At 41.3% G+C, this 27344-nt stretch overlaps 1 protein-coding gene across 2 annotated transcripts in view; it reads left to right on the top strand.

Moving 5' to 3' along the window:
* Window positions 1-21564, top strand: part of TEK (TEK receptor tyrosine kinase) — a 106166-nt gene extending 84602 nt beyond the window's left edge. Inside the window, exons 14-23 of one of the 2 annotated variants that reach the window (XM_004600369.3) lie at window positions 33-187; window positions 1832-2042; window positions 5694-5804; window positions 8061-8251; window positions 9118-9231; window positions 12846-12916; window positions 13650-13690; window positions 15315-15411; window positions 18321-18420; window positions 19198-21564. In XM_004600369.3, the coding sequence (XP_004600426.1) occupies window positions 33-187; window positions 1832-2042; window positions 5694-5804; window positions 8061-8251; window positions 9118-9231; window positions 12846-12916; window positions 13650-13690; window positions 15315-15411; window positions 18321-18420; window positions 19198-19272 (1166 nt within the window). In that variant the 3' untranslated portion in view covers window positions 19273-21564. The remainder of the gene's footprint in view (window positions 1-32; window positions 188-1831; window positions 2043-5693; window positions 5805-8060; window positions 8252-9117; window positions 9232-12845; window positions 12917-13649; window positions 13691-15314; window positions 15412-18320; window positions 18421-19197) is intronic. The other variant, XM_055135700.1, reaches the window with a different exon arrangement.
* The last annotated feature ends 5780 nt before the right edge of the window (window positions 21565-27344 follow it).

Here is a 27344-nt window from a genome sequence, read left to right as displayed (position 1 = left end):
CCCTTCTGCTTCTCCTGTGTTCTCTTGCACAGCACTAGGGGACCTTGGAGGCGGGAAGATGCTGCTCATAGCCATCCTCGGCTCTGCAGGAATGACCTGCCTGACGGTGCTGTTAGCCTTTCTGATCATGTTGCAACTGAAGAGGGCAAATGTCCAAAGGAGAATGGCACAAGCCTTCCAAAACGTGGTAGTATATCATCTTCCTGCTAGCTAAGAGATGCAAATCTACACATAGGCAGAACCTTTCCTTTATTTATTTTGGAGTTTAAGACTCACCTGGCAGTACTCAGGAATTCAGGGGTCACTCATGATGGTGCTCAGGGGATGATTTGGGGTGCTGGATCAAATCCAGGGTTGGCCATGTGCAAAACAATTTCTTTACCTGCTGTACCATCTCTCTGGCTCCAGAATCTTCACCTTAAAAATGTGAACCAAGAGATTGACTTAAAAAGCATTCTTCTTTCTTTAGGCAAGTATCCTCCTTATTCTGACTTCTTTTATGAAATGAGAGATAGATGTATAATTTCTTGTCCAAGCAGGAACACTATAAGGGTGAGGTTTTATCTGAATAATTATGCAGGAAACCAAACCCAAAACAACACTATTGCCACCAAAATGAGATATCTGGTCACTCTAGGCATAATACATCAGACAGATGAATTTTCTAGTAAAAGGACTTGCACAGTTTTTGGTACAGAACTACATGAGTGCGTATAGAATCCAGTGTGGTTGGTAATAACTTATTACACTAAATAAAATTCCCCTACATATTTCTATTTCTATTTCCAGTTATCATTTCCTACCTTTTACATTGTTCTCCACTTTATCATACATACCTCTTACATGTTTAAGGATTATATAGACTTATATGTATATGTACATACATATATGGGGAGTATCTTCATAATGCAGTCATGGTTCATGGCAGCTGGCATGCTTCATTCTATCATCAGTGAGTCCTGACCGGGAGCAAAGGTTAATAAGATCCTTCTATTCCACTGGAATCTTTTTGGTAGACCCCTCTGGTTTGTGGTTTTATGATCTATAAAAATAATCTGTACTTCAAAATAATTTGATTCTACTATATAGCATTAAGTACAATTAAATATTTCAAATAAAATTTATGTTCATGTATTGGAGTACCCAAGGCGGTCCTTAAAAGGTGGTAAAAGGGGCTGTGTTATCTGAGTCCATGAAAGAACGGGCTCAGTTCACTGGAGAGGGAGGACCAGCAAGGAGGCTGGGGGTGCCTGGGGTCATCATAGTACCAGGGTGTTGTTGTGACTTGTCAAAAACAGCCACTTAAACTCAGGGAGGCAATGTGCGGGGCTTGGACTAAGCCTCAGTCATCCTGGGGCAAGAGTCTATCCCGGAGCAGGCTTGAAAGATCTTAAGCTCTAGAACAAGCCAGAGAGAGTGAATGTGAGTCTAAGAATGGACCAAATGACTCCAGGAAAACACCCACGAAGGCAAACCCTATCTATATCTGTCCTAGATAAATCTCCAGTTTCCTTCGCAAACCAAAAACCAGCACCTGCTCATCCCATAGAAGAAAAAAAAGTCAATTGTGTCCATAACAGGGATGTGCCATGCTGTGACACCGGTGCTGTTATCTCCTCTGCTGGCTCCTCCCTGCCAATCCATCGTGTCCCACTTTCACCCTGAGGTTGAAATTGCGCCCCTGCAGTTCTACGGCAGCCATTCATCTCTATTCTACAATCATAAACACACTTTCTCTTTTCACCCGAGGAGAATTAGCCAGGAGGTGGTCTGCTGCTTTAAATGATAAAAACTCCTAACATCAAAATCATGAAAAAATTTATTTTTCCAGAGGGAAGAACCAGCTGTGCAGTTCAACTCAGGAACTCTGGCCCTGAACAGGAAGGCCAAAAACAACCCGGATCCTACAATTTATCCAGTGCTTGACTGGAATGACATCAAATTTCAAGATGTGATTGGGGAGGGGAATTTTGGCCAGGTTCTTAAGGCACGCATCAAGAAGGATGGGTTACGGATGGACGCTGCCATCAAGAGGATGAAAGGTCAGTGTGTGGACAAATGGACAGTGCATGGACAGCATTTCTCTAGGGTGGGAAGAAAATTTGACTTCCTGTTGAATCTTTCCTTTCTGGTCTTACTTTTTTTTTTTTAGACAAAAAATTGGCATGCAGTCAGACAGGGCTGTTGTGTGCAATTGAGGGTGATGTTTCCTGTGAGGTGGAGCCTGTGATTGGGTCAGGATGTAAATCTGAAGGCACAAGATATTTAAATACCTCTGGCTTGATTCCTTGGGTTGTGTGGATACCAATGTCACTCCCTGCTAACTTTGGAGTCAGCAATATTGCTTTTCTTAAAATGCAATGGTTCCAAAGTTGAGTAGATAATCAGAATCAACTGGAAGCTTTTTAAGTTGAAAGCAGACTAGTAGGGGCTGGAGAAATAGTATAGAAGGAATGGTGCTTGCCTTGCATGTAGTCAATATTAGTTCAATCCCCAGCACTGCATATGATACCGCACAGCATGTCCAGGAATGATCCCTGATTATGGAGCCAGAAATAGTCCCTGAGCATTGCTGGATCTGGCCAGTCTCCAAAACCAAAGGAAGAAAAATTTTCAAAATTCAGACTGTTGTGCCCAGTTTCTACAGTTTTGGATTCAGTAAGTTGGAGGCAAGGCTGCGAATTTGCATTTCTAGTTAGTTGCTAAGTGATGCTGATGCTGACGATTTGGAAACTGCACTTTGCAACCACTGTTTTGGATGATCTGTTTCAAAACTCCCTGAAAATGGGGCAGGAGTGATAGGACAGAGGGTAAGGCACTTGCCTTGCACTATGGCTGACTTGATTACAATCTTTATCATCTCAAATGGTCCCCTGAGCCCTCCTGGTATGATCACTGAGTGCAGAGCCAGGAGTAACCCCTGAGTATCACCGGGTGTGAGGGTGTGACCCGAAAACAAAATACAGCAATTCCTGGAGATGCTATTAGACAGGCATCTACTTGGGCTTCCTTCTCCTCTTGCTTTACTGTGCTTGGATTTCTGGAATGCCTCCTGAGGGTCTGGCTCTTAATCAAGCTTTCTCAGAAATTTCTACCTATATTCATATTTGACAACTATTTTTTTCTTTTTGAGTCACACCCAGCATTGCATAGGGGTTACTCCTGGCTCTGCACTCAGGAATTACTCCTGGCGGTGCTCAGGGGACCATATGGGATGCTGGGAATCGAACCTGGGTTGGCCTCGTGCAAGGCAAACACCCTACCCACTGTGCTATCGCTCCAGCCCCCATACTTGACAACTATCAAGGGCTAAAACTTTCCCCCATTGTGTTCACTTAAACTGCCTACTACCTGCCCATTTAATAAGATGATATAAGACACATCTGAAAAAGCCGAGCACACACTAGCATCGCTGTCATCTGTGTGAAGACATGTGGAAACTTTAGTTATGTTTTGTGTTTTATTTTGACCACACTCTTGGAAAGCAGTGGGTTGAGCAAGGAATGTAATGAATTGCCATTGCTAGGTTCTCCCGAATAAAGTCTCCAAAATCAGTGGGGAGTTTTTTTCCTTTTTTGACTATAATATTGGCACTACCATGAAACTTTATCTTGAATCTCTCAGGAACTCATCATTCCTTACTGCATTAAAGCCATATCAGAGAACAAACAAACACACAGAATATTGCACTGTAGCACTATCGCCCCGTTGTTCATCGATTTGGTCGAGCGGGCACCAGTAATGTCTCTACTGTGAGACTTGTTGTTACTGTTTTTGGCATATCGAATGCACCATGGGTAGCTTGCTGGGCTCTGCCATGCAAGCAGGATACTCTTGGTAGCTTGCCGGGTGCTTCGAGAGGGACAAAGGAATTGAACCCAGGTTGGCCACATGCAAGGCAAATGCCCTACCTGCTGTGCTATGGCTCCAGCCACGCAGAATATTATCTATGCTGAAAGATAGTAATGTTTCAAAACACATGCACGTGCGGACACGCGCGCGCGCGCGCGCACACACACACACACACACACACACACACACACACTTAGCAGCCAAAAAGTTCCTTTCTGTTTTGCTATTGTTGCCTCCAGGACTTTTGGAAAAGAGTAGAGAGTGAGAGGCAAGAAACAGATTTTTTCATTGGTATATAAAAACATACCTAAATCTGGTTGTGAGTTTCATGGCCATAGAAAGAGATACAATAGCTTATCAGGGTTTAGGGCTGACCATTTCTGCAGGGAGAAGAATGTCTTCAAAGAAGAGCAGTTTCTGAGTAAAGGGAGGGTTTCATTTCTAAAGTTCCCCCACTACACTGGCCAGTGGGTTTCTGCTGTATGAACTAAGGACACAACTTGGAATTGCCTAGTCCTCTGTCTTGTGGATTTCCTTCATCCAAAAATAAAATTTCTGTGATTGGGGCTGGAGTGATAGCACAGCGGGTAGGGTGTTTGCCTTGCACGCGGCCGACCCGGGTTCGAATCCCAGCATCCCATATGGTCCCCTGAACACCGCCAGGGGTAATTCCTGAGTGCATGAGCCAGGAATGACCCCTGTGCATTGCCGGGTGTGACCCAAAAATCAAAAAAAAAATTCTGTGATTTCCAAATATTCGTTTAGGCATAGCCCTTTCCCACTTTTGCTCCTGATGTTATTTTTCAAATAGCAAACTATCCCTGACTCAGAGCTGATGACTGATTTACACGTCATCAGAAAAGCCTTCTCTTCTTCTCAGTGGGTGTCTGGTGCTTCCCCCTCTGACCAACCAAAGAGCAGAAACAAGTGCAATGCAGTTTTCAGACAACTGAGTGACTTCAACAAGAGGGTCACTGGGCTATGCATTCTTATGTTTGTTTTTGAGCCACACCAGCAGTGTTGAGAGCTTATCCGGGGCACTTCACTCAATTATCACTTCCAATGGGGCTCAGAGTAACATATGGGGTGCCGGGAACCAAACTCAGGTCAATTGTGTGAAGGCAAACCCCTACCCACTGTCTCTGCAGCTCAGGATATAAGATTTTAAGAGGATTGGTTTGAGAGAAAGCAAGTTTGTACTGTTGAACAAAGCAAGATGTTTGCATTACTGTCAGCATTTCACTGAAACATGGGTTCTATCCCTTAACACATTTCTACCTAGTCATCTTCCTGAGTATTTGAGAGCCTAGACTGGAAAACTTTAGGGCAAGGATTTGCAACCAGGAGTGATTCTGCATCATGGAGACTCCTTGGCAATGTCTGGATTCAACTTTGGCTGAGTTCTTTCTTTCTTTTTTAATTTTCTTTTTTGGGCCACACCCAGCAATGCTCAGGGGCTCCTCCTGGCTTACTCTACACTCAGGAGTTACTCCTGGTGGTGCTTGGGGGACCGTATGGGATGCCAAGGATTGAGCCCAAGTCAGATGTGTGCAAGGCAAATGCCTACCCTCTATACTATAACTCCAGCCCTGGGGTGAGTTATTTATATTTAATGGGTAGAGGTCAGAGACGCTTCTAAATGCCTTACAGCCACCCCCCAAGAACTAAGAAATGTTGGCTTTACTTAGTGGAGCTGAACTCCCTGAGTTAGAGGTGTTCATTTCTAAGTGCTCCAGACCTGAGGTTAGCTAAATGAGCCTGAAAGCAACAGGAGCAAGAGAGGGCAGTTGTGTCTGGCCAGAGGCAAGGGGAAGGACCACAATTCTTGCCCTCTTTCCCAGAATATGCCTCCAAAGATGACCACAGAGACTTCGCGGGAGAACTGGAGGTTCTGTGCAAACTGGGACATCACCCAAACATCATCAATCTCCTGGGAGCCTGTGAACACCGTGGTAAGAGGTTCTTTCCTGTTTTCCTGCCAGCGCCCACACCCCCCTTTGAAACAGGCACATTCCATATTGAAATTAGGAGAGATCATAATCTCAGGAATGTGATCTATTTTTTTTTTCTCAAGCTGCATTTTCAACTTACTGCCTTTCAACCTTCAACTCAAATGTCTAGTTCCCTTTTTATTGCTGGGCTTCGCATCTCCTTGGAGGTAGGTCCCAAGGCTGAGTCAGCGGGCTCACCTGTTACTGCATCCCTGTGCCCTGCTTGCCTGCATCCTTGCTGATGCAGAGACTTTCTCAGCTGCTACAAATAGGTGGATCGAGGAGCCCTCAGCGCTAAGAAGAATGAATTCATTTGTTTTTCTTCATTTCCTATCTTTCCTATTTACCTCTTGGCTACAAGAACATCTTCTCAATGTTCAGTCTCTGAGTGCCAATAATCTACTATCGTGCAAAAGTACTGGTAATGCTTAGGTTGGAATAATCACAAGAATCAGCTCTTACTCCATTATGTTTTGTTCTTGTCCAAAACAATTTCCTATACAGTTTCATAACTATGTTATGGAGCATATACTCCTAAAGTTCAACTTATATTATTAATCCAAATACTTAGTGAAGCTTTCCTGTTGAAATATGTGCAAGCAGCTGTCAATAAGAAGGGAACAAAAATCTCTTATGGGTTTGTGTCTGCATGCTGCCTAGGTTTTGTAGTTGGACTTTCGCTTAAACTTACTTGTGGAAAAGTTTATGCCCACAAAAAAATAAGATTAAAAAAAAAAGCTCCACAGAGTCATTATTTACAAACTTGACAGTCTCTTGTTGACTATGCAGCACAAACACCAACAATAGAAAAGAGACGACTTCCTTTTCCTCAATTTATTTAACTAAAAATACTGGCACTTCAAATAATGTGTCATTCTATGATCTAATAAGGGTGTAATTCTGAAAGTCAGATCATGTACCTTTGGTTAAATAATGAAGTTACATCATTCATTTTTTCACTTATTTCCTGAAAACAGTTATGGGTACGCAAGCAATAAATGAAACTTAAAATAACTACAACAACAGAAAAATAAATATCTTTTAAAATTCTGATCTTCTGTCATGATATGCATATAACTATTTGGGCCATAAAATTTATCATTCGTCAAAGAAGTGAGATTGCACCCATAGCATCATTTAGGTCTACTTTTCCTATTGTGCACAGGATTTGGTGCTAGAAGATATTTTGTTGCCAAAATTTTCATTTCTTAGACTGTCCCTGAAGTTTGGAATTTATTTGCAACTTTAAAAATAACAAATCCAAAAACTTGATTTAAAACAGTAAAACCTCTATTTCACTGGCTCCAGAGATCACTGTTTTTAATCAAAGTAGTTTCACTTTTTGTGTGTGTGTTTTGCATCACATGTGGCAATGCACAGGGGTTACTCCTGGTTCTGCACTCAGGAATTACTCCTGGCAGTGCTCAGGGGACCATATGGGATGCTGGGAATCGAACCCAGGTTGTCCACGTGCAAGGCAAATGCCTTACCTGCTGTGCTATCGCTCCAGCCCAAGTTTAATTAATTTTATGAAAATGAATTACTATTAAAATAATATTATATATTTTTATATTTTTTCCCAAAGAAATCTTCTTTTTTCCTAAGAGTCTGGCTTTTCTAGTTCATTCAAGCAAACTGCAAACTCTGACACTTAATTGCTAACCAGCTGTTTGCTTCGTGAGAACCCGCACTGGCTTTAGGGATGCATAGAAGGCAGGAGAGAAAGTTATCTCTTGGGGTCCTTGCCTCAAGGAGAGTCAGTCATTGTTTTTGTTTTGTTTTGAATCACCTTAAGAGAAGTTAAGGGACAAGCTAGATGGCATGCCTGGCTCATACCCGGTTCCCAGTGACTACTGAAGTGAGGACATATGGCCATGCACACGAGATGCCTTGGACCCTCTGCACAAACATTTTAGTTTTGTTCTGTTGTCACCGAGGAGGTGGCTGACATTCTTCAGAAAGTCCTCCTTGTTGGGCCATATCAGCTAGGGTGGGGAGGACGGGGGAAAGACAGGAACCCTGAATCCATGCACAGCCTCTTTCAAGCACAGCAGGAAGACATCACTTACCTTCCTCTCCAGCCCTCCATGGTCCTGAGGTGGGTACCCCAGAAGGCGCACTTCAAGGTGGGCTGGTCTCGAGAAGCAGACCCCACCTGGACATTTCCTGCTGGCCAGGGCCTCTGCTTCAGGGGCTGTTCGCTCCCTCTCTCTGCAGGCTACTTGTACCTGGCCATCGAGTACGCCCCCCACGGCAACCTCCTGGACTTCCTGCGCAAGAGCCGTGTGCTGGAGACCGACCCGGCCTTCGCCATCGCCAACAGCACCGCCTCCACGCTGTCCTCCCAGCAGTTGCTTCATTTCGCAGCGGATGTGGCCCGTGGCATGGACTATTTGAGCCAAAAACAGGTTCGTTATGAGGATCCTGCTCTGGACGTCTTTCCTCTGGAAATCTCCCTAGGCTCAGAGGCTAGATCACCGTGTACATTTTTTTTTCCCCCCAGACAACCTCTCTTTTATTTATTTTTATATTCTACCTTGAATCTTAATGCCACCTATTGTTGTTTGGCTTGGGTTTGAGTCCTACACTTGGTTCAGGGCTTCTTCCTGGCTCTGTGTTTGGGGATCTCTCCAGGCAGGGCTCAGAGAACCATATATGACACTGGGGATTCAATCTACGTAAGACATGTGTACCGCAGGGCAGGAATGATATCACAGCGGGTAGGGCGTTTGCCTTGCACGTGGCAGACCCTGTTCAATCGCTGACATCCCATATGATCCCCTGAGCACCGCCAGGAGTAATTTCTGAGTGCAGTACCAGGAGTAACCCCTATGCATCGCTGGGTGTGATCCAAAAAGCAAAATAGTAATAATAATAATAATAATAATAATAATAATAATAATAATAAAAGACATGTGTAAGGCAAATCTCCTACATGCTGTACTGTTTCTCTGGCCCTAATATGCCATCCAGTTATAAACAAGTTAATTCCCAATACTAACAGTACCTTTATCTACTGAAATTCATGAGCATTTGAGGTCTCTGAGCCATTGGCTTTGTTGGCTCCGAATAATGCCCAACAACAGACATTTTCCATCACAACTGAAGAATTAAATGAATGACCAAGACGTTTTCTTGAAAAGCTTGTGTCAGACATGCTGGTCATTTGACAGACTCCACTAACAGTTCTGACCCCTGGCGGCTTTGTGCTAGCAAAATGAAATAAAAAGGTAAATATTATCCTGATTGTACATGATGTTTTTTAAATGTTCAGTTTATTCACAGGGATCTGGCAGCCAGGAATATTTTAGTCGGTGAAAACTATGTAGCCAAAATAGCAGATTTTGGACTGTCCCGAGGCCAAGAAGTGTATGTGAAAAAGACAATGGTAAGTTTACCATCAACACTGAGGACATCCAGTGGTACCTTCGGAATAGCATTGTCCTGTGGCATCTGATGACTGTGGACCCCAGTAGATAATGTCCTGATTCAGCAACTAGAGGAACTAGGAGACATAGGGACAGTGGAGGAGGGATATTGGCACATTAATTGGAGGTGGGGAAGTAATATTATATTTGTAAAGTATAAATGCTAACACTGTTATAAACTATTTCCTCAATTTAGAAATGGGGGGGTATGGTTCAGCAGGAGAGCACATGCCTCAGATAGATGAGGTCCTAGGTTCCACGCACAGCACTGCTACACAAACAAATAACATAGGGCCCCTTTGGCTCTTATGATGCCACCTTGCCTGATCCTGGATGCTTATCAACAAGGCAGTCTCAGAAGCGAAGGTTGCCCCGAGAGGAATAATCTCTAAGCTATACCTTTTTCCTCTTATGCTTTTGGGAATTGGCTCCACTCTCTGGGGTAGGTACTAGACTACTTAAAGAAATAAGACCTGGGGGCTGGAGAAATAGCACAGCGGGTAGGGTGTTTGCCTTGCACGTGGCTGACCCAGGTTCGATTCCCAGCATCTCATATGGTCCCCTGAGCATGGCCAGGAGTAATTCCTGAGCACAGAGCCAGGAGTAAGCCCTGTGCATCACCAGTAAGCCCTGTGACCCCCCCTCAAAAAAAAAGAAAAAGAAATAAGAGCCACTGCTCACCCATCTACTCTGCTTCTCCTGTTCTTCAGGCCACAGACAGGAATTCTCCTACTGGCCCCCATCTTCACAGCAGCATTTGAGAGAAATGGTGCCCCAGACGAGGGCTACAGGGACTTCATCACTTACACATTTTGTTTAGATGCTTTACTTAGTTTCCTAAGACTACTACTTGGCATTTCTCAAGAAGCATCCCTGCTTAAAAGGGATGATTCAAGGGGAAGAGCACTGATAAAGGATGAACTCTGTTTTCCAAGGCAGGATCAGATGTTCAGGGGAAGCTTGCGACAGGGGAGGAAAAGGACTGGATGAGATAAGGGATGAAATACCGAATCCTAGAACTCGAAGCACCTGAAAGAAGGGTGCAAAAAAAAGAAAAAAAGAAAAGAAAAAGAAAAAGAAAAAAGAAATAAAGGGTGCAGTGTGTCAATACACCACCAGAGGGCAGCAGAGTGGCTACCTTCTTGGACAGATTTTTTTTATTGTTGTTTGGTTTTGTTTTATAAATTAAATTCCTTCTATTGAATCACTGTGAGACCTATTTTTTTAATTGGAGATTTTCAACTTTGCACTGTTGAATCATCATGGGAGCTTTGGAAAAATACCGAAGTTGAATCCTGCTGCTTAGATACTCTGATTTAATTGTTCTGGAGTGAATATGGTCCCTTTTTTCCTTTTTTTAATATTTGAGGCCTGCAGATAATTTCAATACTAGAGGTGTTACAAACTAAGGTGATTAAAAATTTAGAGATTTAAAGTTTATTATTGTTAACACATAATCTGCTTCTCCCTGATATATTTATTGTTTGTGCTAAATCCTGGGGTTATATAAGTCAGTCACGGTTTCCATCTTCAAAGAGCTCACAAATAAGATGCATAATGAACCCTCATAACAGTCGGCAAGTTCTTCAAAAACAAAACAAAACAAATACAAACCATTGGTAAGATCTGACGGCACAAGAAGCAAAGATGTGATGGGAACACGGAGAGTAGTGATTCTTGCCTGTGATTAGTCTTGGACAAACTCTTGGAGAAGGTTCACCTCTAATTTTACAGTATATGCTATTGGAGATGTAAGACTTATTCAGATGAGATGGAGGGTGCAATAAATAGAGCTTAGCAGAAAAGGGAAGTGCAAAACCTTTGGGAATTAAGCGATTCGATGTGCCTGCAATGTAATGCATAAAAGAGGACGACTAAAAATTCAGGGTTGGTGGGGCCAGAGCGATAGTAAAACAAATAGGGTATTTGCCTTGTGTGCAAACAACCCAGGTTCAATCTCAGGCACCACCTATGGTTTCCCTGAGCACATCAGGAGTCATCCTAAACACAAAGTCAGGAGTAAGCCTTGAGCACTGCTGGTACATCCCCTAAACAAAATCAAACAGAATCCAGGATTGGAAAGGGAAATGGGGTGAGATCTTTGTGAAAATTCCCGCTGAGGATTTGTGGAATCAGCTAAGCATCTGAAAATCTAAAGGTTATAGGGGCATTGCAGAATATTAAAACAAGGAAACACACGGTTGAATTTGCTGTGTAGAGTAATTTGTTGTTTGGGGGACAGATTGTTGGGTAGTGAAACCAGACCAGGAGAGGAGACGAGAGCCCGTGGCCATCAACAGGAGATGATAGGGCCCCGAATCCAAGGTGATAGAAGTGAATAGATACCAAAATGTCAGCTAAGAGGAAAATGAGAAAGCAAGCACAGAAATGAATAATTACAGGAGATTAAGTGGTAGGCTAGTGGACCTGGCATAAAGGATAGCAAACGCAGCACAGACCTGTATACAGTTTTATCAATTCCTTAGAGGTGATGGGGCACAGGGAAGATCTAACATCAGTGGGAGTTGGGGATGTGGGGGTGGGGGTGGGGGTAACGAGACTGAAGAGTGTGTATGTATGGAGAATAGTGAAGGTATCAAAGTGAGAAAGGACACTTTGGTATTTAAACCTTCAAGTACACACCTCACTTGAGATGTATGGTCAGGAAAGAGGTACATACAGCACCCATCACTGAGGACTAGAAGATACTCACACTTGTCCATTATCCTTGGGACCCAGAGCACAGCTGGTCTCGTGGAAGGAAGGACTAGCTTCAGAGGGGCTAAAAAAGTGCCCCTAAGTACATCTGTCTTTGCCTGACCCATTCATTAGCCTGTGTGGGTTAAATTGCCATGATTGCGGGTTTGAGGGAGGAAGATGCATCTCCTATGATCCATCAAGGTTCCTATGTCCCCTACTGAAGGTCAGATGCAAAGGGACCTGGATCATTGCAAATTTGAGGAAACTAGGGCAACAATCCAAATGTTCAACGTTGAGTTTCCATTTCCTTTTCCCTAGTCTGGACTCAGTAAGCAAAAAAAAAAAAAAAAAAAAAAAATGGGGATAACCTGGAGGGAGTCAAGGCAAGTTACCCAAATTGTCATCGATCCCATCTCTCAATGTACTGAAAACTCACGGGCCAGGACCAGCTTTTCCCTCTGCTGACATACATGCACAAAGCTCTGTTAGCCTGAAATGCTCATTCCTTCCGCGTGTACTTGGTAACTGCACATCCTAGAGGACCTACTGGAAATCTCAGCCTTTCTCCTTCCGGACGTAGCTTATCCTGCAGAAAACCTTGGCGTCTCCTACATTACACATTTTGTATTTCTTCTTACACAAAAGTTCTGTGGGGTCACCTGGAGGTAACTAGAACCTACCCTAGGGACACATCTTAGAATTTGAAAAAAACCTGTGGGTGGGACATACACAGAACAATTCATGTTGGCCATCCTTTGTGAAATTCCAAACAGGGTTCCCCATAGACCTGAAGGAACCCCAGTTCCAAGCAACTGTTGAACCTGGTGAATGGTCCCACCTGACCTGACACTGACCTCCCACCTTTCCCCTCCAGGGTCGGCTCCCAGTGCGCTGGATGGCCATCGAGTCACTGAATTACAGCGTGTATACCACCAACAGTGATGTGTGAGTAGCCTCTTCTCAATGACCTACTGCTTTCCTCCAGAAAAATAAACATTTGACAAGGGTTTTTAAAGGGAAGAGTGAATATGTTGGTCCTCTGGAATAAAGTGAATCCCTAAGCCCACGAAGTAAGTTCCTAGAATGAATGGAGTCTTGGTGTGGACAGAGTTGGGGGTATAACACCTTGAAGGCGGACTTTGGGGACTATCTCCGCATGTGGTCTCAGTGACAAACCTGAGGGATGGTTCCACCACCCTGCCCCTTTCCTCCTATTTTCAGAAGAAAACAGTGAGGTACAGAGGGGTGAAGCACCTCTCCTAGGGCCTTATGACTGCAATTCCTGCATTTAGGCAGTGTGCCTTTTCTGCTCACACTCGCATCATCTCTGCATAACTTTGAGGCAGAAACGAAACCTCCCTCCTTTAAAAGTGTACACATGCTAAGTGTACAGGATTTAATGTAAGTCTGTGCAGCTTAGAATTTCATCTGCTTTCCACAATATCAGCTCATACTATATCGAAAGTGAGTGTGGGATTTATGTCAGCTGTTTCTTATCATTCTTCCACGGCCCTGAAAGATCAGAGGATGCTGTGTGCGTAGACCTGACCTTGGAACCAGAGTCTGAACCGGAAGTCATTTCCCTTCTGACAAAAAGCCAGTCGTGCTGGGTTTGGGAGTAGAAAATTGGTCACTCTTTTTAGTTGATTACTGGTTTCACCATTGTCCCTCCTTTCAGGTGGTCTTATGGCGTGTTACTGTGGGAAATTGTCAGCTTAGGTGAGTATGTACTCCTACCAGGTCAGACCCCTGGCACAGGGGATGCCCACCGTCCAACCTCCCTTACTGTAATCTGTGGCTACGTTAGGTGGGACAGAGAACCTTTTTGTTTATTTCCTTTTAAAAGCCCCATGGGGGGGCTGGGGCAATAGCACATCGGGTAGGGCGTTTGCCTTGCATGTGGCCGACCCGGGTTCAATTCTCAGCATCTCATATGGTCTCCTGAGCACTGCCAGGAGTTAATTCCTGAGTGCATGAGCCCGGAGTAACCCCTGTGCATTGCTGGGTGTGACCCAAAAAGCCAAATAAAGTAAAATAAAATAAAAGCCCCATAGGTGATGGTTATACTAACAAACCAGTAGTCATGAACTTCATGATAGTTATTTTCTTCTTGTGCAAAGATGTAATAGGATGATGACAATTTTCCCCTCCCCTTTAAGGTGCTATAATATGGAACCATATTTCTGAAGTCATTTAATAGCATGTGCAAATGTGCATAACCAAACCCCCAAATTCCACATAAGCCATGATCCCATTTTTAAAATCCTGCCTGCTAAAAAGATAGTAGCAGGCAGACCTATCCAGGCAGGATGACTTTTCATGCTTTTTAAAAAATGGTTTTTGAAAAATAATTTTCATACTTTTTTAATGCTTTTTAAAAAAACGTTTTCATGATTTTTTAAAGAATAATTTTCACATTTTCTTGAGTCAGAAAGAGAGGGACAGACATAGAAGGACTGCACTCATTTGTGGAGTATAGAATAACATCACATGAGGCTGACACCCAAGGACAGTAGATACAAGGGCCAGGGGGATTGCCCCATAGTTGGAAGCCTGCTTCATGAGCGGAGGGGAGAAGGCAGATGGAATAGAGAAGGGGTCACTAAGAAAATGATGACCGGAGGAACCAGTTGGCATGGGAGATGCATGCCGAAAGTAGATAATGGACCAAACACGATGACCTCTCAGTGTCTGTGTTGCAAGCTATAATGCCCAAAAGTAGAGAGAGAGTATGGGGAATACTGTCTGCCATGGAGGCAGGGGGAGCGTGGGAAAGGTGCGGGTATACCCGGGATATTGGTGGTGTGGAATGTGCACTGGTGGAGGAATGGGTGTTTGATCATTGTGAGATTGTAACCCAAACACGAAAGCTTGTAACTATCTCACAGTGATTCAATAAAATTTAAAATTTTTTTTAAAAAATAATACTTTTCACATTTTCTACAGAAGCTCCTATAATTAAAATTGTGAGGTAACTGTTAGAAACACACACAAAAAAGTTCCATAATAGAACGATAGACCCCAGTCAGGAAAATAGTGTGTTTCACTGACCCAAAAGATGAGCTGGGACGAGGTGGATTAGGGACAAGGAGCAGCTCCCACTAAGGAGCCTGGTGGTGGCTCTTCCCTCTGAAGCACTGGACGCTCTCCAGTGCTCGTGGTCATAAGGCTCAGCCGAACTTTGCTACGTGGGGGCTTTGCACTGAGGCCAAATCACACTGGTGCTCACTCACTCTCTGCGTGTCCTGACCCTCTGCTATAGGATCTGGCTTGAGGGGCTGGGGGTAGAGTTGAACAGCTGCAGCTCACATCTGCACTGTGACCACTGTGTCCTGTCTTCCAGGTGGCACCCCCTACTGCGGAATGACATGTGCAGAACTCTATGAGAAGCTGCCCCAGGGCTACAGACTGGAGAAGCCCCTAAACTGCGATGATGAGGTGTAAGTCAGGCCTCACACTAGAGGCTGTTTTATCTTAGCTTTCCTCCTGTAGGTTCTTTGGGGAAACTGAATAACGAAGGAGTTATCTCTAAATGCACATAGAGGTGTAACTCTGTGGCACATGCACACGCTCTGGAGACCCCCAATAGCCCCTGTAACGGGGTCTGAATATTCTCTGAACTGTGGGGCAGTGTGCAGACTTCCCAGACATAAGAATCCAGGAATCCAGGAACAAGACTGGAGGAGGAGGAGGAGGAGGAGGAGGAGGAGGAGGAGGAGGAGGAGAAGGAAGAGAGAGAGAGAGAGAGAGAGAGAGAGGGGGGGGGGAACACAGGTTAGGCAATTTACCTTGCAAATGTCTGACTTCTATTTGATCTCCAGTACTGACTGTACATGATCCTGAGCCAGGATATGAATGGAATGTTTGATGTAAAACCATATATATATATATATATATACACAACATATATGCTATACATAAATCATATATATTTATATACCATGTATATATCATATATAAACTATATATATACACCATATATCTGTCACTGTCATCCCGTTGCTCATCGATTTGCTGGAGTGGACACCAGTAATATCTCTATTGTGAGACTCGTTGTTACTGGCTGGAGCGATAGCACAGTGGTAGGGCGTTTGCCTTGCACACAGCTGACCCAGGTTTGATTCCTCCGCCCCTCTTGGAGAGCCCGGCAAGCTGCCAAGAGTATCACGCCCACACAGCAGAGCCTGGCATGCTACCCGTGGCGTATTCAATATGCCAAAAACAGTAACAACATATATACCATATATATAAACCATATATATATGCATATGTGTATGGACATACGGGTGAAGAGTGCTTTGAAATTGACTTTAGGATGTCTTTGTGAATTCAATACCAATCCAATGGCAAGGGAAACAAAAGCAAAAATAAATAAATGGAACTACATCAAATTAAAAGGCTCCTCTCTATAATGGTATTAACCATCATCCCAATGAAAGACAACGCTACTGAATTGGAGAAGGTATTTGCAAATCATACATATCAGAAGTTAATATTGAAATTATATTAATAACTCATTCAAATCTAAATAAAAATCGGCAAGGATCTGAATAGCTCCTTCCAATGGATAAATAAAATGAAAAGGGCACATCAGCATAGAAAGAAGCTTAGCATTTACAAGTTATTAGAAAAGTACAAATCAGAATCACAGTCAGATATATCTCATCTGTTAGTGTGTTATTATGAAAAATATAAGCAATCAATAAGTTCTGGAAAAGATGTGGACAGGAGGAAGCTTTTGTACATAGTTAGTGAAAAGGTAGTTATGCCACTAGGGAAAATAGTAAAGAGATTTTTCAAATAAATTAGAACTACCATATGATACAGCCATTATATTTCTGCTTGTTTATCTTAAGAATACAAAAACACTAAAAAAAATCTGAAATATATATATATATGTATTCTGTCTTCATCACACATTATTTATAATACCAAGATATGTAAACTATCTAAATGCTTACATGCAGAATGAACATAATGAAATGCATATGGTATATAATTGACTAATCGCTGAGTAGCTATTAAAAATGTGAAATTTTTCATTTGCTTCTTGGATGACCTTGAGAATGTTATACTAAACAAAATCATTCATACAAAAATATAAATACCGGGGCTGGAGAGATAGCACAGCGGGTAGGGCATTTGCCTTGCACGCGGCCGACCCGGGTTCAAATCCCAGCATCCCATATGGTCCCCTGAGCACGGCCAGGGGTAATTCCTGAGTGCAGAGCAAGGAGTAACCCCTGTGCATCGCCAGGTGTGACCCAAAAAGCAAAATATATATACATATATATAAAAATACCATTTTATTCCACTGTGAAATATTAAGAAACAAAATGAACAGAGCAAGAAAAAATATCAGATACAGAGAATTTTTTTCTCTGTATCTGAGTGATTAGACTGTTGATTAGGGAAAGGGGAGTTAGATGGGTAAAAGGAGTTTATTTTATTGTGGAGAATGGGAAGCATTCGTGGTGAGCATCATAATGTAGTATATGCAGAGATCAAGTTATAATGTTGTATACCTAAGGCTTATATCATGTTCAATCAATGGTACTTGACACGAACATATTTTAAAATCTACTTAAATATTTTTGTTAGCTTATGATAGTAGATATAATACTTCTATTATTTTCTCGCCCAAGGTGATGCTATGGGTGAAATTTTATAAATGTGAGCCTGAACTTATTTATTTCCTCAATTAAATACTAACATTTAAAAAGATATAGGTTTTACAACAGCTAATTAGAGAGAGAGAACAGAAGGGAATGCCCTGCCACAGTGGCAGGGTGGGGTGGGGGGAGATGGGATCGGGGAGGGTGGGAGGGATGCTGGGTTTACTGGTGGTGGAGAATGGGCACTGGTGAAGGGATGGGTTCCCGAACTTTGTATGAGGGAAGCATAAGCACAAAAGTGTATAAATCTGTAAATGTGCCCTCAGGGTGATTCACGAATTAAAAATAAATAAATTAATTAAAATAAAAAATATATATAAATAAATAAATACATAAATAAAAAAATAAATAAAAAGATATAGGTTTTTCAGGGGAAATTATATCCTTTAAAAAATTCAATTCTGTTATTTCTAGATTATCAAAATATATGAGAACAAGATTATGTAGAATGGTACCCAGGATAGGTATCAGTTATACTGGGAAAAGAAAGGACCATGGAAATAGGTGGAAGGTTTCCAAGGTATCTATTTTTGTCTTCTGCTGGCTGAGACTAATGATGATGTGTTGAATAGCTAGATTATTTTCTCTTTTTTTCCTCAATCACTATACTGGTCATTCTCAGGATTAATAGCCATACTGTCAACAAATTAACTCTTTACTCTTTGTTTCCAAAGGTATGATTTAATGAGACAATGCTGGAGGGAGAAGCCATATGAAAGACCCTCATTTGCTCAAATACTGGTGTCCTTAAACAGGATGCTAGAAGAACGAAAGGTGAGTATGGCTCTCAGATCAGGGCCTCCTTAATTTGCAGCCTCATGTGCCTGGTGTGGTTAATTAAAAAAATTTAATATAGTCACTATCTTGGAGTATGATAGCTATTATAGGGATGTAAAAGATGCAGCTCCAGCTTTGAAGAAGTTGTGTAAGACTTCTATAAAGATAGACTTACACATGGTAGAACAATATCTCATAGCCTACCTGAGCTAGAGTCTTACCAGTCATAACTCGTACTTTGATAGATGAAGTAACACTTAGGTGAGAGTGACCAAGAACACAGAGTAAGTATGATTTAGTAATCATCAGAGCCTGAATGGTAGGTTTTTAGGGGGAGGGAGAGGAATTCTATGAAAATTTCTAGAAGATAGTTGTCCATATGATTCTGGAGTGTGAAAGGATAAATCAAGGTTAGGAAACTCGATTTTGAAGGTAATCAAAACCCAAGTGTTAATTAAACCAGAGGAGTGTGCACTCACGTGGGGTTGGGGTTGAGGGAACCCTTGGGAAACGTCAGGAGGGGCAGGGAGAGACCTTGAGAAAGAGAAGCTCTCAGAGACTGAGGAAAGAAAGCGCATGAGCTCTCATTTGCAGAAGCTGAGATGGGTTTTAGGGAGAACAGTCATCAAGTACAAAAGCGAAATGAAAGACAAAACAATGTACTGCAAGTACTGAGGATTGAATGATCAACCTAAGGAAGTCAGTTGCTGCAGCTGCCCTGTAGAAGGCAGTACAGAGGGAGCCCGTGTCTCTGATCCATTCTTGTTCTTCCAGACCTACGTGAACACCACCCTCTATGAGAAGTTTACCTATGCAGGAATCGACTGCTCTGCTGAAGAAGCAGCTTAGCGCAGCTCATCTTCTTCGGCATGCTGTTTCCCCTTAACCGGCAGAGAGACTTTCATCCATGGACGCCAAGCCAACAAGCAAGACTCTTCCAGGAGATGTGACATAGATGTGTAAATATATTTCTGTATGTCTGGGACCTTCACCACAAACACCCCCCCCACCCCAACCCCCCGAGAGTGGGTCTAGAATACACTCTAACTCTCGTCGGACTGTACATACTGTTTTCAGTAAGAATGTGCTGACTCAGAATGCCTGATTGGTTTCATATGCAATAATATATTTTTTTCTAAAAAAAAAAAATGTGGACTTTGTAGGAAGGTGTGAGAATACAACTACTGTAATGCATAATTCATTATTCTAGATATTTTTGTATTTACCTTTATATTAGGTTATATAAAATGTTTTGTTGTGTAGAAGTAAAATCTTGTTAATAAACCTAACAATACCCTGACACCACAGGTGAAGGAAATGGATTATTTCTGACAGAATATGGATTGCATGTGAGAGACTGAAAATTTCAAGTGATGGTGAAAGCTTCTATCTCATTGTTTCCCCTCGCCTGAGGGAAATACTTTTTCCATGTGTTTCCAGAGCCCACAGTCAGTTCAGAGTTCATCTAGAAATAGAACTAAATTTCATTCCTTGGAAGCCTAGTAATCTTTAGAAAACAAGTTTAATTGAAAACTTTATGGAATTTAGTTTCTCTGGTATTTTTAAGAAATAAAAGTAGGAGGTTTGGAGTTATATTTAGGAGACATGTGGCATTTGTTTTATATTGTTTTGTTTGGGGGCCACACCTAGTGATGCTCAGAGGTTATTTCTGGCTCTGAACTCAGGAATCATTTTTAGCAGTACTCAGTCAACATTATGTGATATTGGGGATCAAACTCTGGTCAGTCGCATGCAAGGCAAGTGGCTTGCCCACTATACTCTCTCTCCAGTCTGACATCTGGCATTTGTGATATCAGATTAACATCCTTATGTGTATTGCATAGTGTCAAAATTTTAATTTTGATTAGTTGTGAGAGTATCATTTATACTAAAGGCAGATGTTGCAGTGAGATGACTTAATAAATGAATAAATATTTTTCCTTTCACTTTTCTGTTCAGAAATATTTTTATAGGGTCAGTCAAATGTCTTTATTCAACTTTATTGTTCTGGGGTTTTTTTGGGGGGGGCGACTTTTGTTTTGAGCCACACAACTTACTCCTGGTTCTGCTCCCAGAGATCACTCCTGGCAGGCTCAGGAGACCACATGCAGTATCAGAGGCTGAACCCAGGTCAACTGCATGCAAGGCAAGCACTCTACCTGCTGTATCATGGCTCCTGTCCCCATTACACTTTAAATAGAAACATCTTCAATTATCCATTTTTAGCTTGTCGCTATCATGTACGTAGGCCAGTTTATGAGTTCATGTCACCTGGTATGGTGTTTTCAAATTCATAAGATAGAAGGCAAAGAGTCAGAGACGTAACTCACATGGCTAGAACATATGCACTGCATGTAGGAGGTCTGGGTTTGATTCCCAACGCATCTGGTTCTCTGAGTACCGCTAAGTGTCAGCCCCAAACAGAAACAGAACAGAAATACAATAGGCAACATCTAGAAGTGTTTTGCTGCCCACTTGTTCTCTTGTAAAGGACTTTTTAGTGGTGCTCCCATCTGAACCGAAGACTTCAAATTGGAGTCCTTCTTAGTCACTACATGCTGAGTAGAGTTCTACATACAATCCATATTCCTGCTAGCCAATGAACTTGATTACTCATAAATGATCAGGAAACTAAATTTGTTACAGCTATTATGGAAAATATAACTATTAATGCATGTTTTTATAATAATTCTACCTTGACTATATCTATAATAAAAAGTTTTACCACTGTCTGACATTAAGTAAATAAGAGAGATAACAAAGGTATCTGTGTTAGCAAGAAAAAGAATATTCAGAGATAATTCATATTTATTTATTAGTTAAATAAACATACCCCAGGTTTATTATGGCAGCAAACCTAGGGTATATTTACTGGACGCATAATAATATTCTGTCAAAAGAACAGTAAGCATGAGACCATAGTATTAAGTACTCTGTGACTCACTTATACTATTGGCAAAGACAATTCTGTAGTTTGTAGCAAATTAATGCATTAATATTAAAAATTAAAGGACTTTTCTTAAAACTAAGCAATCAAATTGAATAAAGCTATGTAATCTCCATAAAGCAATCACATTATCAAATAGCAAGTAAGAACTAACCTGTTAAAGAGATAAATCAGGTATATTGGGAATATAGATTAGAAATTCACTGCATCACTGTATCACTGTCATCCCATTGTTCGTCGATTTACTGTAATGTCTCTGTTCCTCCAAGACCTGAGATTTTAGCGTCTCCTTACTCGTCTTTCCCAATGATTGAAGGCTCTTTCAGGGTCTGGGGAATGAGACCTATAGTTACTGTTTTTGGCATATCAAATATGCCACAGATGACTTGTCAGGCTCCGTCCATGCGGGCGGGATACTCTTGGTAGCTTGCCGGGCTCTCTGAGGGGTATATATGTGTATATATATATATACATACATATATATACACACATATACATATGTGTACATATATATGTATGTATATATATATATATATTACTCTCTATAATTTGTTGCCTACTGTCTGAACTCCATCAATTATGGTGTGACGATTATGGAAAATGGGTAGGAAGTGTCTTATAATGTGTTTTATAATGTCTTATAATGTGTCTTATAATGTGAAAGCGGCCTGGAACGTGGCAGCGGTTGGGTAGTGGAGGTTAGCTGCTGGGGCTGGGTCCTTTGGGGCGGGGAGAGTTCTCATCCACTCCCCTCTGGAATGCCCCGAGTGAAAACAGCCTGGCGCAGAGTCCAGATTAAAATTTAGCATGTTATTCAATCTACAATAAAGTTCCTAAAAATCAGTATATTATTTACAAATTAAAATCACATAACAGAACAAAAATACACTACACAGAATCTGAACAACCAGTCACTATCACTATCACTATCATCCCATTGATCATTAATTTGTCTGAGCAGGCCCAGCAACATCTCCATTCGTCCTAGCCCTGAGATTTTAGCAGCCTCTTTTTATTTGCCCTTCCCAGGAGTGCCACATTGGAGGCTCTTTCAGGGTAAGGGGAATGAGACCCATCATTGTTACTGTATTTGGCATATGAATACGCCATGGGAAGCTTACCAGACTCTCCTGTGTGGGCAGGAAGCTCTCAGTAGCTTGCCACGTTCTCTGAGAGGGAGAACTAGACTATAAGATGTTGTCCAGGAGCTTGGCTTTATAGTCTCTGGATGTTGGCCATTGATGGGATTACACAGTACCGGGGGCAGTTTCTGGGTGTAACCGCCTAGCTACTGGAAAATGGGGGATCTGGGTAGAAGAGACCCAGTTCTGATCCAAGCAGTCTTGGAGATCTCAGCCCCGGCTCCTGCACACCCGGGTTCCTCTGCCTGTTCCTTCGTGCGTGAGGCTCATCCAAGCATGTGGAGAGTGGCCTTGAGCATGACTGTGGTTGGGTTCTGGAGGCCTTTAACTACTGGGGCTCTGCTCAGGGCGGGGAGGGAGACTCAACCCACCCCCTTCGAGGGCCCCAGTGAAGACAGCCAGGCGCGGGGCCAAGAGACTCTGCCAAACAACCAATACCCAGAAATAAAACCTGAGCACAATGGCCCAAAACAAAATAAAACAAAAGTTAAATCCAATAGTTTTCTTAACATTTGAGGAAAAATTTTTAAATATGATACCATTTTATGAATATTGATTGTCTGACTTTGGCATTTAAACTAAGACATCATTTACAATTCTCACTAGAAAAATAGACTTTGTTTTTAATAAATCTCATTTAGCTATTTTATTTTCTTTTTGGTTTTGGGACCACACCTGGTGATGGGGTTTACTCCTGGCTCTGCACTCAGGAATCACTCCTGGTAGTGCTCAGGGGACCATCTAGGATGCCAGCAATTGAACCCAGGTCAGCTGCATACAAGGCAAACACCTCACCCACTCTACTATCTTTCTGGCCTCAAATTCCATTTAGTTTTTAATATTATATGATCTCATAATCTTTTATCTAATGATCTCCTTTTGTTTAAAGGAATACATTTCTCCTAGTATTCCATACTTCTGGGTTCTTGACAGATTTCTGTTGTTTAGGGACACCTGACTTTTTATAGCATGACTCTTTATGGTAATACCTTTCTGAAGAAGAAGTACATGAAGGAGGAGGTACTAACATGCCATCATCCACTTGAGTCATAGTGGGTCTGAGAACACAGTACATAAAAAAGGTAGAGATCATCTTTATGTGGAACATTTATAAAGCTACCATTGTGGTTGTTATGGTTATTAAACTAAGTATGCTTAGGCAAGTGGCCAGTGTTAACTCTGTTATAACATAAACTGGGAGGTTTCCTTGAGAATATCTATGGGTAACATCTAATGTGTTGTTTCCTGCTCTGAGATCACAAGTAAGAAAAACTACAATGACCTGATTGAAACCGGTCCTCTGGGAGGTAAAGAAAAATCTGAAAATGAAGAAGTAACCCCTTCACTCAAGACCTTGTCTTCAATCTCTGCCTTGTTATTTTTGACTTCTCCAGGCAACACTGCTGGCAGTAAAGTTTGGTCAATGATGGCACGAGGCTTCCTGGCAGTCTGAAAGAGGAGTAGGAAATAGTCTACTGAAGTTTACTGAGCACGTTTTATTTATTTATTTTTTATATTTGAGAAACATCTCATTCTTCCCTAGAGAATTATAACACAGAACAAGTTAAATATATAAAAGAAGGTTGCTCCATGAAAGTATGGTTGCAAAATATAATCATGGATTGTTTTGCATGATTTAAATGTGATGTTAACTATATTATTTCTTGGAAATCTCCATGACATTGGTTTAACTAGAATTGAGATTATCAATAAGAAATTAAAAGAATGTATTTTTTAAAATTAGGTAAAATTCCATTTTATGATTAGGTTATTTAAAAATGTTTTTCCTCAAACCTCCTGAAACTTTCCTTTGAATCTGAAAAACTGGAAAATTTGTATGAATGTGTTGTTTTTCTGTTCTGAAATGGAAGTGACAAAAGCCTTTTTTGTTTGTTGGTTTTGGGGTCACACCCATCTATGCAGAGGGAACATTCCTGGCAGGCTCTGGGGACCAGCCGTGGTGCTGGGGATCAAACCCAGGTCAGCTGTGTGCAAAGTAAGTGTCCTACCTACTGCAATATCTCTCCAACCTCAACCTGCCTACTGTTATTGTCAGCCTTTATCGAAATTAGTTATTGTTGAGCCCAAAAAATCCCAGTATAATCCCAGAGTTAGTCCAGGTCCCCTGAATGGACAAATGATCTCTGTACAGGCTGGAACACAGAGGACACCAATATAAGATAAAGAAAAATGATCAAAACTTTGGCAATATTGATTATTTTCCTCTTATTTCTTTACAAAGTCTCTTTGTAATTAATTACATTTATAGTTCAACAAGTGTTCTAATACACATATCCCTGAGGTATCTTCCAAATAAGCAGAAATAGCACATTGATTTATCCTATTAAAGCATATAATTTAAGAAAATTTTCTTTAAATAGGACAAGAAAAAAAAGAAATGTTATATAAAAATGTTACCTGCAAGAGAGACCATGCCCAGGGGAAAAGCCAGGGCAGAGAGCTGCCGGGAGCAGCCCCACCGGGAAAATGATAACTTGCTAGTAAAACAGTTAGTGATAAGTGCGGTCAATTAAAGTTACTGCAATTCAGCATTAAAAGAAGTCTACTAGGTAGGTGGGGAAAAAATATCATGTGATGGTTCATAAAGTAAGGGAGAGTAGACTAGCATCAGACTTAACTACAGTAAAATCATTATAAGAGAATGAACATATAAAAGAATGTTCAGCGTCACTAGTAAACAGAAATGTAACATAAGGCAAGAAAATAAAAGCCGTGCACAGGGCCTGCTTCTGGCTCTGTGCTCAGGGATCACTCCTGGCAGTGCTTGGGGAACCATCTATTGTGTTGGGCATCAAACCAGGTCTGGTTATGTGCAAGGAAAACACTAAAGACTGTTACACCTGGGTTCTGAGTTTCCCGTTCGCAGACAGACCAGTTCCACAAGTGAGAATGCAAAAACAAAGTAACCTTTACTGCTAGCTCGAGTGAGGGTCCAAGCCTCATCCAACAGAGTGGAGTCTTGACAAGGACCCTGACTCTAGTTCCAGGGAACGTTATATGGCATATCGTTACATAAGCAACATTGGCAGTTTTCCCAAGAATTTTCATGAAGCAGTCACAAGTCTGTGAGCTAACTGGTCGTGCCCACCTACTGTGCCCAGAGATATCTTGCTTATCATAGGACTGGCTAGAGGCATCTAGGGGATTTCCAGTTTCTGCCAAGAACAGTCTCAGGGAATTCTTTGGGGGGAAACAGAAACTTAGGCCTACTGATTGTTTTGCTGAAGTGCAGCCTGTCATGACGCATGCATATGAGGTTCTTTCTCAGCCTCACAAGACTTCCCCTCTGGCCCCAATTTTATGTGTCAAATACAGAGTCTGATCACATTTATTTTTGTCAATTAGCAGTGCATGACCCTGTTTTATGATTCATGTAAAAATACACTTTAACCAATAGATTTATAGCTAAAATCACTAAATGACTATATCAAATGACAGAAAAAATATCTAATCTAACATGTATATTTTTTCTGTATGGCACATCACAGCCTGTGTAGTCTTAGAAACACTGGGCACTATAGTTGGACACTATGTCAAATGCAAAAATCAGCAATGAAAAACACAAAATACAGAACACATGGCATTAAATTGATGAAGAAAAAAGGATATTTACTGACAATATTAGAACTGAGACCAAAAAAATCAGTGTTTCTTTCCCAGCCTTAGATAGGTATGTACACAACAGAATTCCCTATTTACTATCGGGTAAGTTCTACAAAAGAACTGCCAAAGTAAAAGAATGTTTTGAATTTTAGATTCCTATTGAATTTAGTTAATAGGCAAACTTGCAACTATTGAACCTGTAAATAATAAAGAGCAACTTGTCAATTTATGATTAAAAAATGATACAACGCAATGATAATAAAACTGCTTTCTTAAAAGTGTTGGATAACAGAGTGGAAAATGCTTTACTGACTGTTCACTTCTGCCCTCTGGTGGGGTGCAAGACAGAAAGCAAAAACTATACTTGAATTAGGAACAAACAATGCTCTCTAAAGTAATGCGCACACAAGAAAGAAATTATGTGATGCACATCAAAATTAGAAATGTGCGCAATGCCGTACTTTTTGGATCACATGATATTTGGTGTACAACATATCTGATTCCATCTGCTTTTCTGAAGCTTAGTGGGAAAGAGATAAGAATTGCTCCATTTCAGCAATGTTAGGTTTAGCATAGTTCCAGAAAATCGACAATAATCCAAGTTTCAAAACATTATATAACCTCCTCAGACATAATTCATTTAAAATATTACTGAATTTAGATTATTTTATTCACCTGGATGCTCATAGAAGCATTCTCTAAATTGGACAATTAACTGTAAATAGTGGTTTTTAACTGTCTAATACCTGAATAAAGGTAAAAAGAGTAGAAATATTTCATGGAGTGCTAAAGCAAAATAAGAAATGTTTTACTTTGCATATAATTTTGTAGTTTTCTTAAAATATAAAGTTTTGTGGGGCTGGAGTGATAATAATAGCATTGCCTTTCAAGCAGCCAACCCAGGTTGATCCTTGACATTCCATACGGTTCAATGAGCCCACCTGGAGTAGTGTCTGAAGGCAGAGCCAAAAGTAAGTACTGACCATCGCTGGTCAAAGCCAAAAATTTTTTTCATGTTAATTTAAACATATAGTCAGATAAAACTCAATACAACCATAACAGGTGTGGGTTGGCAGAAATCCCCTGGACTTGCACAAATCTTCAAGTAGGTGGTTGAAAATCTTACTGTGTGTAATGCCATAGTATTTAGAAATTTTATTATTATTATTTTTTATTTTATGCTTTTTAATTGAAACACCATGAGAACA

This window comes from Sorex araneus, chromosome 1 (genome assembly GCF_027595985.1).
Source record: "Sorex araneus isolate mSorAra2 chromosome 1, mSorAra2.pri, whole genome shotgun sequence".
Taxonomy (NCBI): Eukaryota; Metazoa; Chordata; class Mammalia; order Eulipotyphla; family Soricidae; genus Sorex; species Sorex araneus.
Note: the sequence above shows the minus strand (reverse complement) of the source record. Positions and strands in the feature narration are given on the sequence as shown.